The 13,835-nt window shown below is 47.0% G+C and overlaps 1 protein-coding gene across 8 annotated transcripts in view; it reads right to left on the bottom strand.

Moving 5' to 3' along the window:
- Nucleotides 1–13,835, bottom strand: part of ECE2 (endothelin converting enzyme 2) — a 32,351-nt gene that overhangs the window by 8,398 nt on the left and 10,118 nt on the right. For 3 of the 8 annotated variants that reach the window (XM_021005558.2, XM_021005560.2, XM_021005559.2), the window contains exons 5-11: nt 10,987–11,111; nt 10,698–10,844; nt 10,480–10,545; nt 7,212–7,259; nt 1,893–2,081; nt 1,187–1,329; nt 358–472 (exon numbers count right to left, since the gene is read on the bottom strand). In XM_021005558.2, coding sequence (XP_020861217.1) covers nt 358–472; nt 1,187–1,329; nt 1,893–2,081; nt 7,212–7,259; nt 10,480–10,545; nt 10,698–10,844; nt 10,987–11,111 — 833 coding nt within the window. The remainder of the gene's footprint in view (nt 1–357; nt 473–1,186; nt 1,330–1,892; nt 2,082–7,211; nt 7,260–10,479; nt 10,546–10,697; nt 10,845–10,986; nt 11,112–13,835) is intronic. The other 5 variants (XM_021005564.2, XM_021005565.2, XM_078154664.1 and 2 more) reach the window with 3 other exon arrangements.

Genomic DNA, 13,835 nt, shown 5'->3' with positions numbered 1-13,835 from the left:
AAAAAACACAACCCAGAGACCATCTGGTCTGCCCCTTCACTTTACCAATGAGGAAACAGAGGCAGAGAGAGAGAAAGACATTTACCTGAAAGTCTGAGTAAGTCAATGACAAATCCAGAAGTCCCAAACCGAGAGTCTGGGATTGTTTCACTGGACTGTGCCACGGAGAGCAATGGCATGAGGCCCACCACCCCGATCAGGGCTCAGGACATATCCTTAACCTTCTCCACAGACCTCTCCTGCTCAGACTTCCTGGGAGCCCACCGGCTCCCCAAATGTCTTTGCTTAGCCCCATGTCAGGGAAGGAAGAGCCATGACCCTAGAGGTCAGGAGCAAGTAGGAGACCAAAACTGTCACCTTCTTAGTGCCATAGAGAGTTTCCATCAGCTTCTCCTGAGCCGCCTCAAAGCGCCTGTCCAGGCTGGAGGCGGTCTTCTGGACAAGGTTCCAAACCAAGTAATTGTTCAGAATGCTGGCAGACCAGAAAGGGGAGGGAGAGAAAAGGAGAGACAACAAGGGGCTGGACTGGGAGGCAGGAAGACCTGAGTTCAGGTCCCCCATCAAAATCTCCTAGATTGGTGAGCCTGGGCAAGTCACTTAACCCATCTGCCTCAGTTTCCTTGTCTGTGAAATGTGACAGTGATTCCTCTGGTACCTCCAGAAAGGATTGGGAGAGTCAAGTTAGATAGCCTATGTAAATCCCTCTATAAAGGTCAGCTCTTAGGGTTAGCACATGACTCCAGCCTGTAGAGAGGAATGTGACTGAATCCATGCACAATGATCCTGCAAAGTTCATCCATGAACAGATACAGGAGGATGAATCCTCAAGGCTGGGGGGTGGCTACCAGCACTGGAGAGTAAGTCAGCACAAACACCGGCTCTGTCTGACCTTCATTCCAGACTGCCAGCATTGGGAGGAGGAAGGGGAAGGGAGCAGAGTGTGTGCTGGGACAGCTCAGGCTGTGCGTGCTTACATCATCTAGGGTTTCTCTGAATTCTAAATTGAGTAGCTTCTGCACTAAACTCAGGGATGCCCCTCCCCCCCAGATACCCTGCAGAGAGAGAGAGAGAAAGAGAGAGAGAGACACACACACACACACACACACACACACACACACACACACACACACACGCTCAATCCCTGCTCCTGGGGGTCTGCCCTCTGAGGGCCACCCCTTCCCCCCACCTTCTCTCTGTGCGATTGATGAGCTCGGACACCTGCTGCAAATAGTCCGTCCCGTACACCACCACAGGCTCTGCATCTCCCAGCTCCAGGGGCGACAGGGCAAAAGACAGGAAATCCAGCCACTCCACTGAGGGTGCCAGGGCCTAGGAGCAAGGAGCCGTGGGAGAATGAGGTCAAGGAGCTTTTCCATCTGCCCTAAGCTCTGGCCAACTCCTTCACCCAGGCCCTTCAGCTTCTGATGCAGGCCCTGAGGGCCTGTCCTGTTGCCATGACAATGGCATCTGGTTGCTTAGGAATTGCAGAAGTGGGGGGAGGGACAGGAACAGCTGGGACATCCTCCCCCACCCCCAGAGCTGCCTCAGAGCACCACCACAGCTGCTCCTTAGTGTCCCGTCTGAGCACTGAGTAGGCCTAGGCAGCAGCCAGGGCAGAAGGGACTGATTGGATTTCCTTGGTGATGGTTGGGAAGGCAAGCCGCTGATGGGAGGAGAGACAGAGAAAATGAGGACGATGACCGAGGTCCTTAAATCTTGTGCCCCAGTTTCAGGGCTCACCCAGAGGCCAGAGATTCTGTTGGTGTCTCTTGCAGAGCCCAACAGTGTGGTGTACAAGCCTTGCCATGTCAGGGGAGGAGGATATAACTGGGAAGCCCCTCTGAACCCTCTCCCAGGCCCCACTCAGCCGCCCTTCCTCCTGGCCCGCCTACCTGCAGCTCAGCAATGCTCATCTTGTTATAGATCTTCTCCTCGTCCCGCCGCTGATCCTGGGGCACCGTGATGTTGGCCAGCTCAGTTTCCAGCTCTATCACCCGCTGCATCTGCTCCCTCGTGGAGTCGGGGTGGCCACCCAGCAGAGTGCCTAGTTCCACCATGTAGTTCAGGTATGCTTCGAGCACCTGCCATGGCCCCCCAAGCATGTGAGAAGAGGCCCTGGGGACACCCTCCTGGCTTCCTTCCTGCTGTGTGTGCCCCTGGCTGTTGAAGCTGATCTCCACTGCCACAGTGCTCCCCATCTCCAGGTGGATGACAGCTTGGCTCAGTGCGAGTCAAAGGACCTAGGTTTGAACCTTAGCTCTGACTTTCTAGCTGCGCGACCTTAGGCAAGTCCTCTGACTTCTCTGGGGGAAAGAGCACAGGTTTCTGGGTCAGGTCCCTACTCTGCCCCTACCTGTGTAACCTTGAGCAAAGTCAAAACCTCCTTGGACCTTAGTGTCCTCAGCTGTAAAATGAGGTGGGTGACAGAGGTGGCCCAAGATTTCCTTCCAGTTCTAGAGTTAGGCCCTGATGGTCTCTGGATGTCTCTCCACTCTTCTCACCTCTCAGTCCCTTCTAATTGCCCACGCCTCCTGAGCCAGCCCAAACCTGCACAGTCAGATAATTATTGCAACCTTGCCTTCTCTAGCACCTTCAAGTTCGCTAGCTCACTTGATCTTTTAAAAATGTTTTTCCTTTAGAGGCAATCGAGGTTAAGTGACTAGCCCAGGGTCACACAGCTACTAAGTGTCCGAGGTGGAATTTGAACTCAGGTCCTCCTGATTGCAAGCCTCATGCTCTACCCACTGTGCCACCCAGATGCCCCGGGGCTCACTTGATCTTTTGCCATGTCTGCTTGTCAGTCTCTGATCCTGGGGCAAGTCAACCTGGAGTCAACCTTACCATACATCCATTTGATCCCTTCCTACAATTGTGAAGCCTTTATGAAGGCTCTGTTCCTCAGGGCTGGAATGTTCTCTTTCCTCACCCAGCTCCCCTTAGAAGCTAGCTTAGACACAGGAGACCTACAGGAGACCACTTCTGAGTCTCTCAGTAGCTAACACCTTCATGGGAGTTACCATATAGTCCCCTTTGTGTGTGTGTGGCCTCTCCTCCCGCCATAAAATGTAAGCTCATTTTGGGCAGGGACTTGGTTTTTCCTCTATGTATCCCCAACCTAGTACCCAGTGCCTGGAACAAAGTGGGAACTTGAGAAATGCCTATTGATTGATTGATGGCAGGGTAAAAGGGGGCATTGAATTCAGTTGGGGTGCAATTTGGAGAAATGATAGGATTGTAAAAAATATAATAACATCAATAAAACATTTTTAAGGGCACAATGACAACTGCCTTGTAAAATACCTTTACAAGTCCTTAAGGGTCTGCAAAAGGATATAGAATGACCTATATAGATGTATAGATGCATGGATGGATAGACAGATAAGATAGATAGATATATGGATGCATGGATGGATAGACAGATAAGATAGACAGACAAATAGATACATATATACATGCACAGATATGTGATGCTCACATCACAGACAACTATGTATCCTCTAAGTATTAAATGACCCTGGCTTTTTGCTTTAGCTCCTGACACCAGTTGAACGTTCTCCCTTATTTTTCCCAAGAATGACCCTATGGGTAAGGTGTCCACCTGGGCTCTGATGTCCTCTTAGAGACTAGCATCATAAAGATGCTCACATATGCCTGTTGTTAGGCAAAATTGAGTAAATAAAAACACACTCCACTCTTAGCAATCAAAGATCCCAGAGTCAATATGGGAGCAGTCAGCAGCGAGCACCTTGCTCCCCACCAATCACCATCCTGAAACCCCTGAAAGGGAAGGAGTCTCTCAAACACACATCAGAGACGGGATTTTTCCTGGACAGAAAAGGGAAAGATGGGAAGCCATCCTTCGAGCTGCCACCACCACCCTCCATCTTGAGTCCAACACCAACAAGGAGCTGTCAATATCCCATTCCCATCTCCAGCCCTCCTGAGGTCTCAGTGAGCTCTTCAACAAATCTTGGATTGGACACCTAGATCCTATGGACCTTCCTTTTCCTTTTCCCCCAGTGAGGACTCTCAGAGATCATGTAATTATTCATTTGGAGAGGCCTTGGCAACCAAATATAGACGCTCACACAGCTGAAATTGAAAAGCCCTCATTTTCTAGCAGTGCGACCAGGGGTAGATCATGTCACCTGCCTAGGCCTCAGTTTCCTCATTTGTAAGACCATCGGGCTAGCTCAACGATTAGAGCTGGAAGGAGTCTTGACACCTCCTCATTTTACAGATGGAGGAATTGAGGCCCACAAAGGCTATATGGCCCCCAGGTCTGCCTGGATGATCTCCAAGATGAGCCCAAGGCCTCTTCAAGACCGACATCTTGTGGTTTTCAGCAAACCTCTCATTCACTGCACATTGACTTTCCAAGTCAACCACCTTCCTCAAGTTCTCCCGCCTATCTCTGCCCCCTCTTTGTTCATACAAGTCACTTTATTGAGAAGGTTGAGGCCATCTGTTAAGAGCTCTCTTCTTTCCCCTCTGAAAACATCTCTGTTGGCGCCCATCCCTTCACTGTACCCTTCCCCCTGACCTCCTCTCCTGCCTCAAATCCTGCCACAAACTCTCCTCTCCCTTCTTTGCCAAGACTGACTTGTTCATCCCACCCCCTCCTGCACCTTGCTGCGCTGACCATCCGCTGTCATGGAGCTACTCCTCTACTCCATAAAATTCAATGCCTTCCTATTGCCTCTGGGACCAGATATAAACTTCTATTCAGCATCTAAAGTCCTTCCCAACCTGGCCCCACTCCACCTGTCCAGCCTCATCATACATCCCTCCTACCTGCACTCTATGGTCCAGTCAAACCAGCCTACCTCACACAGGGCATTCCACTTCCCATCACAGGGCCTTTTTCCTGGCTGTCCTCCATGCCTAGAACAGGCCCCCATCTCACTTTTGCATCTTCGACTCCCTTGTTTCCCTCAAAACTCAGCTCAGGAACAAGTCCTCCTAGTGACTTACCTAGGGTCACACAACTCTTAGTTGTCAGAAGCTGGATTTGAACTTGGGAAGATGAGTCTTCCTGGGCTCCAGGCCTGGAGCTTTGTTCACTGAGCCACCTAGCTGACCTACTTCGTGTATATTTGGCATATATTCACACATGGACCTGCTATCTCCCTCATAAAATGTAAGCTTCTTTAGGAAAGGAATGCTTTTTATTTTTCGTTGGGCCTAGTCTTGTGTTGTTGTTCAGTTGTTTTACAGTTGTGATGACTCTTCAAGACCCTATTTGGAATTTTCTAGGCAAAGACACTGGGATGGCTCGCCATTTTCTTCTCCAATTCATTTTACAGATAAGGAAACTGAGGCAAACAGGGTTAAGTGACTTGCCCAGGGTAGTACAGCTAGGAAGTGTCTGAGGCTGAATTTGAACTCTGGAAGAGGAGTGTTCCTGTGACTTCAGATCAGCACCACCTAACTGCCCCTGAGCCTGGTATTAGGGCTTAACAAATGCATATTGACAGAATGATTGATTGATTGGATATTTATTACTCAATCCAACAAATATATATTTAGCACTTTCATGTGCTAAGGCTGTGCTAGGCTGGAGAAACAAAGGCCAAAACTCAATCAGGCCCTACCCTCTATGATGGGGAATTACATTAGGATAAACCTGTCCAGTTTGGGCAGATTCTAAAGACCTTTTCCATAAACTCTGCTACCTCATCAAGCTACAAAATCTGACCTCTCCCTTTCCTTTCATCACCATAAAGTAGACTGGCCTTCCTGACTACTCTAACCCTCCTTAATCCCTTATTATCCCCTTATCTCTTTGCCTGTCAAAAACCCTTCTGTGCCTGGGCACCAAGTTTAGATGACCTGGAGAAGAGTTACCACGAATGCAGAAAAATAATGAAGACACCCCAAGTTCACTGGAGAAAAACCGCAAGAAAGCAACCAGAAATAAAAGCCATTCCCTGCAATGTTTGGGCAACAAGCCAGAGGTACCAGAGGCCCAAACACAAAGAAGCCAAAGTGATCTCCTAGGGGTCAGATGAAATCCAGGACTGGAATACGGATGGATGGTGCTACTTCATTCAATAGGATTAGGATAGGCAATTGTTGCTTGGCTATTAAAAAGATATAAGCTTGTGAGGAAATTCAGGAATTAGTAGAAAGCACTTGGGTGATGATCAAGGGAAGGAGATTCAGAAGAAATGTCGTTAGAGACCATCTGGACAGAAGGAGGAAATGAATAAAGATTTACTTAGCACATATGCTAAGCATATATAAGCATGAATATAATAGCTAACATTTATATAGTGCCTACTACAGGCTCGACACTGTGCCTTTCAAATGTTGTCCCATTTGACCAACACAACCCTGCAAAGTAGATGCTACTATGATCCTCATTTTACAGTTGAGGAAACAGTCAAACAAGGGTTAAGTGACCTTTTCCAAGGTCATACAACTTATATGTGTCTGAAGCTGGATTTGATTTTTTTTTTTAATTTTTAGGCAGTTGGGGTTAAGTGACTTGCCCAGGGTCACTCGGCTAGTAAGTGTTATATGTCTGAGGTCACACTTGAACTCAGGTCCTCCTGACTCCAGGGCCCAGCTCTATGCATTGTACCCCTGAAGCTGGATTTGAATTCAGGTCTTCTGGAACTCCAGGCCCAGCACTTTATCCTCTGCACCATCTAGTGATGAGGGCTTCAGTTATTCAGATAATGGAACTTTCAGCTTAAAGCAGAACAGTTAACTTCCTGACTTTAAAGAATGAAACAATAATTTTATCCTTCAAAAGTGAAGGGACCAATGTGGGGGAGCAAATTCTATTTATACCAGATTCTCAACAACAGAAAGTAACTATTTACTGGCCAATTTGCTGGGGTGAAAATGGGAGAACTTTGGGAGGGGAAGGGGGAGGAGTGAACACTAACCCCTTAGGAGTTTGTAATATAGAAGATCAGTAAAGTTGGGTATAACCTGACATGCGCCCAAGATTGGGGGAGATCAGGTTTCAAAGGGTTCAGGGGAAAGATAGGATCTCATGAACTAAAATTCTCCAGACTAAGTTAGCCTAGAAAGTCTAGAAACTCCCAACAATGAAATTCTAGAAACACATATGGAAATCGTTCTGACAAAGAAGGGGGAAAAAGGGTAGTCATCTAAAGACATGAATACACAGGGAACTCTTCAAGCAACTCAGATTTTAAAAAATAAAATTACATTGTTACCTTTTGTTTTTACATCACCTGCATTTTCCAAGGTGTTGTTTCCCCTTCCCCTCCCAGAGAAGCATCCTCCACGGGAAAGAATCCAAAGAAGGGGGAACAGTCCAGCCAAAATACCCCACATGTAAAAAAAAAGTCCAACATTGTACACAGCGTTCCTCCCCTACACACACACCCCATCCGCCACCTTTTTAAAAGACCTGTATAGAAGGTAGAAGCAAGAACAGGAAAACGGGGATGAACACAAAAGCATGACTCAGTTCTGTCACTTGACTTAGTTCTGTAGTAGCTTGAGTCCTAATGCTCAGAATAAAGGAAGGCTGGCAAGGAAAGCCGAAGATAACAAAAGGGTATTCATCTGTTTTAAAACAATGCTTGGGGAAAGAAGGGGATGCAGGAAGAGGTAGGACCCCAGCCTGGGCTGGGGTGGGGATAATGGTAATTGACAACAGATAGAATTCAGGGATGTTTTGCCTTTGTTTTCTCTTCTAAGGAGAATGGCCTTTGGATTAGATTTATAAGTGATTAAGGAAATGAGGAAACAAAAATGGCTACTGGGAATCAAGACTCAATATAATTGAGGGAGACTAAGCTACCTGTCATTAATAAATCCTTGCCCAGATGAGATATATTGTGGTATTCTGAAAGGACTGGAGATACGATTATTGAACCACCCTCAGTGACACTTGATTGGTCATTTATGGGAAACAAAAATGTTAGGGTGAATATGGACCCACTTTGTTCCTCACCCTTTAAAAATGCCTATTATAGCACTCGCCGTGCCCATCTTAGAATGTCATTTCCATGAGGATATGAATGGGTCTTTCATTTCATTCATTACTATAGCCAAGTGAAAAGGACAGTTCCACGCACCTGTTGAATAACTCAGTGATAGATGAAAGATCTGAGAGGTTTAGGAAAGCAATAATGGACTGAAGGAGTATAAATATTTTTTCGGTTTTCAAGAAAGAAAAAAAACAGTCTTTAAACTCTAGATCAGTGAGTTAGACTTTGATTTCTGGCAAAATTCTAGCACATATTAAACAGATGGCTGGTGAACATCTAGAAAGGGAAGCAGTGATCAGAAGGTACCAGCTTGACTTCATAAAAAACAGGTCATGGCAGACTAATCTCATTCTTTTTTTACAGTGATGCTAAACTGCTAGAGATACAGTTTACTTAGGTTTTAGTAAAACATTCAGTGAAGTATTTCTGGTTATTCTTGTGAAAGAGAGATAAAGAGATGATTGTATAATGAGGTGGAATGGATGGATTCAGACCTGGTTGGAAGAAGAGTCATTCATCATCCAGTGTTAAGTGGGAAGGAAGTCTCTAGTGGAGTGCCCCAAGGACCTGTGTGAAGTCCTGTGCTGTTTAACATTTTACCAGTGACTCAGATAAAAGCGAGGATGGCCTGCTCATAAGATCTACAAGTGACACAAAGCTAAAGAACAGCTAAAGGGTCTATAGCTTAGGATGGGGATAATGCTAATATGTAAAGATCTCAATAGGCTGGGACATTGGGCTGATTTTTATAAGATGAAATTCAACAGGGATAAATGTCGGCTCTTACACTTGGGGTCCAAAAATCAACTTACTAAGTGTAGGATAAGGAGGCATGGTGAAACAGAAGGCTTCCTGAAAAAGATCTGGATTTTTTTTTTTTTGCTAGGCAATGGGGTTAAGTGATTTGCCCAGGATCACACAGCTAGTAAGTGTCAAATGTCTGAAGCTGGATTTGAACTCAGATCTTCCTGACTCCAGGACCGGTGCTCTATCCATTGCACCACCTAGCTGCTCCTAGAACTGGGTATTTCAATGAACTCCAAGCACCATATGAGTCAGTGGCCAAAAAACTGATGGTGATTATAGGCCACATTGAGAGGCATCATTTCCAAGCATAAAGAGGTTATAGTCCTTGAGAGCTGGTTAGACCACTTCTGGGGGTGCTCTATTCAGTTCTGGGTGTCAGGGTTTAGGGAGGACATTGATAAACTGGAATGTTTGCAGAAGAAGGCAGTCAAGAGGGTAAAAGGCCTTGAGCTCAGGTTATTTAAGGACTGATTTGAAGGAACTTCATTTAGACTGGAGAAGAGGAGACTTGGGCTGGCAAATGGGGTGATGAAACAATAGCTGTCTTAGAGTAGTTGAAGGGATGTCTCATAGCAAATGGGTTGCACTCAGTCTCTTTGGCCCTAGAAAGAGAAATGGGTAGAAGTTTCAGAGGCAGAGTTAGGCTTGATGTCATAAAAACCATCCCATTACTCAGAGCCATCCAGAAGTGGAATAGACTGCCTTAGATGCTAATGCTCAATTAGAATTAGGCTTATCCTGGGTCTTTAGACAGAGGCTGCATGAACACTTCTCAGGTATGGAGTTGTGAGAATTTTTTTCAGCTACGATTCGGACGACGGCTGCTAGGTGGCACAGTGGATAGAGCACTGGACTTGGAATCAGGAAGATTCATCTTCATGAGTTCAAATCTGGTCTCAGACACACGCTGGCTTGTGACCTTGGCCAAGTCACTTGATCCTGTTTGCCTCAGTTTCCTCATCTGCAAAAATAAGCTGGAGAAGGAAATGGCAAACTGCTCCAGAAAACCCTAAATGGGATCACAAAGAGTCAGACATAACTGAAATGATTGGACAACAACAATGATTTGGACAAGATTGGGGATGAGGTCCCTTCTAACAGAGGATCCTCTGAAGAATGGAAGTTCCTCGACAGCAAAGACCATTTTTACTTGGTAGCTCCAGCACCTGGCACACAGCAGATAATAAATGCTTATTTTTGGACTCCAACTCACAGTAATTCTGTGGTTGTGTTAGCTCTGCTCCTTTTAAATTCCTACAGTACTAGACCATTTAAACTGTATTACTCACCTACTCCTTTATATCTTTTCCTCCCTTCTCCCAACTAGACTGTAAACTCATTAAGATAGAGGATAGAGGACTTCATATTAGGAAAATCTGGGTTCAAATCTTGCCTCAGGTACTTACCAAGTGTGTGACTTTGGGCAAGTCACTGCCCCTTTCAAAGCCTCTCTGTAAAATGAGGGGGTTGGGCTCACTGGCCTTCATTGTCCCTTCAAGCTCTACATATATAATATTATACATCTTGGCAGTACTCAGAGTACCTAGGCCAGTGTCCTAAACAAAGTAGGGGCTCAGCAAATGTTAGTTGATTGAATGAATGACAATAACCTAAGGTGCTGCTAGGTGGGATTGCCCAAGCCACCCATGAACAGAGGAAACAAGAGGGCAGGGAAGGCTGCAGGGAGACTCCTTACTTTCTCATTGGCCGTTCTGTTCAGGTAGTAATCCCTGGAAGGCAGAAAGAGACCAGACTGATCCACCTGTAATAGAAGGAAAAAGAGTCATCGTGGATGCCAGGGAGGCAGGGAGGAGTTTTCCTCCAACAAGTCTTATTGATCCCGGAATCCAAGGGCACACTTTGTGCAAGGAGAGCTCCTTCCAGCCCATCTCTGGTACCTGCCCTGCCTCTCACCTGAATAACATTGCTGTTAGAGCTTTTGGCATCAGCGCTAACATAGACTGTGAAGAACGGGCTGGCCCGGTAGGTCCCAGACACCATCTTTAAAACTTCCATGAAGTTTTCCTGAGCCCAGGGTCCTGTGATGTTCCAACCACCAATCTAAAAGAGAGGAAACCCAAGAGGGTCTCTGGCTCCTGAACTCTCTTTTTCCTCAGAAAGGCCCTTCTGACTCCCTCTTTCTCCTCCATTTCTCCCATGAGCAATCCCCATGTCCTCGTTCCTGAACTGGGTCCAGTCCCACCTTGTCAATGAGGTCTCGGAGGGGCTGGGCCCCCAGCTCTTCAATTCGTTGCTCCCGGAGGCAGGAGAGATAGTAACGTTGGGTCTTGCGCTCTGCCTCGCTGGTGGAGTTGAAGGTCTCATTCTCTGTGTGTGGGAGAGGGCACCAAGTCATGATTTCCAGCCTCAAATCCTGCCTCAGATACTGACCAGCCATGTAACCCTGGGCCAGTTACTTACCCTCGCAGTCTTCTGGGGTCCCTTCTAGCTCTAGATCTGGGATCCCACGATCCCTTGTTTGCAAATATGTTGGGAGGGGGGGGAGGGAGGAGGAGTATACCACCAATAACCAGGGATCTGGGCGAAGAGGCTGTTACCACTGCTGCTCTTGGCCTCACCAGGCCATTATCCACACGGAGCTCTAGAGGGGAGGTGAGCCTGGCGTCTTAACCTCCATCCATGGAAGCCCTATAGAGTACTTGGATCCCCACTTCTCCATGACTGCCCATTCTTTCATCCATTCAGCATTTAACAAGTCCCTGACTCATGCAAGGCCATTGAGGAAGTCAGTGAGGTGTAGAGAGAGGGGTTGGTGTCGAGAGGATCTGAGTTCAAATGCTGCCTGATATTAGCTGGACAACCCACTGTGGACCTCCCTCTATGTGTCTCAGATGACTTGAGCTCAAAAAGCTAAGTACCTACTATATACCAGGTGCATTGCTGGGCTCCCCAGAACAAAAGCCAAACAGTCTCTACCCTCAGAGAGCTTAAGGTCATTCTATCCGGAAGACAACACGTGTGGGCCACTTGCTTGATCCATTAGCATGACAGGTGTAGAAGCGCGTGGTACACGCACGCACACACACACACACACACACACACACGCACACACACACGCACACACGCACACACACGCACGCACACACATGCACGCGCGCACACACACACGCGCACACACACGCGCACACGCGCACACACATGCACACGCACACACGCACACACACACGCGCACACACACACACGCACACACACACACACACACACACGGGATTAAGTGACTTGCCCAGGGTCACACAGCTAGTGAGTGTCCGAGGTTGCATTTGAACTCAGGTCCTCCTGCCTCCAGGGTCACTGTTCTGTGGATATAGAAGATTAAGGAAAGTAGTCCTCCAGGCGAAAATGAAGAGAGATATCTTCATCTTGTCCCGAACACACACCTAAGCTCAAGACTTCTTATTGGTGCAACCCTAGGCAAGTCACTTAATGTCTCTGGACCTCAATTTCCCCATTTGTAAAAGAAGGGGTTGGGCTAGCTACCCTCTAAGGTCACATCTAGCTCTAGCTCCATCTACAGAACAAAGGCAAGGAAGAAGCCCTTACAGCTGGGAGCACTGGGAAAGGCCTCATGGAGAAGGTAGCCCTTGAGCCAAGTTCTACAGGAAGCAGTGGGTTCTAAGAGGAACACAGGATCGGAGACTCTAGAGTTGGAAACTGAATCCCCTCATTTTACAGAGGAGGAAACTGAGGAACAGGGAGGGGAAAGAGATGTGCCTCAGCTCACGCAGGTAGGAAGTAGCAGAGCTGGGATTAGAACCTAGGACTTCTCACTCTTCCCACTGCACCACATGTCATAGTATTTATCTGCTAAGTGATGAATGGGTTGCAATCTGCACATAAGGCAGCATGCTGGGCTCTGAGGATACATGGATAGAAGGGGCAAAATAGTCCTTGAGCTCAAGGAGCTTGATTGTATCAGCATAGTTAAACAGGTAAATAAATACAATAAATAAAAATGAAACAGAGGAACGCAACAAATATTTAGCCAGACAAATATACAGTATTATTTGAGGAGGAAGGAAGCCCAAGTAGCCAGGAGGTTGGGAAAGCCTTCCCACAGCAGGTGGCATCTGAGTGGATCTTTAAGGATTCTGAGAGGAAGAGGTGAGGAGCAGTGGATTCCAGGCAAAGGTAGGGAGATGGCACAGGAAATGCCAAGTTCAGAAAACAGTAAGTGGGCGAGTTATACTGGATGGTAGAGCATGTAAAGGAAAGCAGTGAACACCGGAGGTAGAAAGATAGGCTACAGAAAGCCTAGAAAAGACTTTACAGACCAAGAAAAGGACTTTTCTGTGTTGTGTCTTAAGGGCACTAGGGAACCACTGAGGGTTCTTCACAGGCGAGTAACCTGGCAAAGAGACAGGGTTTGTGGAACAACAAGAAGGCTAGTTTGGCTAAAATATAAAATAAATGGAGAAGAGTACCATGATCTAAGTCTCAGCAAGTGGTAGGAACTCATGCTGACCTCCAAAAGGAGAATCGATACAGACCTCCCCACCACTGGCATCCTGCCAATTTCATCCCCTCCCTAGAATCCTAGAGGCCGTGTGCTTTGGTGGAAAGAGCCTTGGATTTACAGTCAGGGGAAAAAATAATAGCCGACGTTTGTATGACACTACGGGGCAAGTGCTAGGCTCATCACTTTACAATTATTCTCTCATTGAATCCTCACAACAACCCTAGGAGGCAGGTGCTACTACTCCCATTTTACAGATGAGGGAATTGAGGCAGACAGAGGTTAATTGACTTGCCCAGGGCCACATTCTAGTAAATGTCTGAAGCTGGATTTGAACTCAGGTCTTCCTGGCTCCAGGCCTAATGCTCTGTGCATTCTGGTGCCACCAGCTGCCTCCATTCAAATCCTGGCTCCAATATCTCTGAGCTGTATGACTTTGGGCAAATTACTTTGCCTTTCTGGGCCTCAGTTTATTTTATCTGGAAAACGGACAACAATATAAGATGCAATATGGTATAGTGGATAGAGAACCAGGCCTCAGAGTTAAGAAGGCCTGGGTTCAAGTCCCACCTCTGGTA

This window comes from Phascolarctos cinereus, unplaced genomic scaffold (assembly GCF_003287225.1).
Source record: "Phascolarctos cinereus isolate Bilbo 61053 unplaced genomic scaffold, phaCin_HiC Scaffold_5;HRSCAF=322, whole genome shotgun sequence".
Taxonomy (NCBI): domain Eukaryota; kingdom Metazoa; phylum Chordata; class Mammalia; order Diprotodontia; family Phascolarctidae; genus Phascolarctos; species Phascolarctos cinereus.
This window is presented reverse-complemented; position numbering and strand designations above follow the sequence as displayed.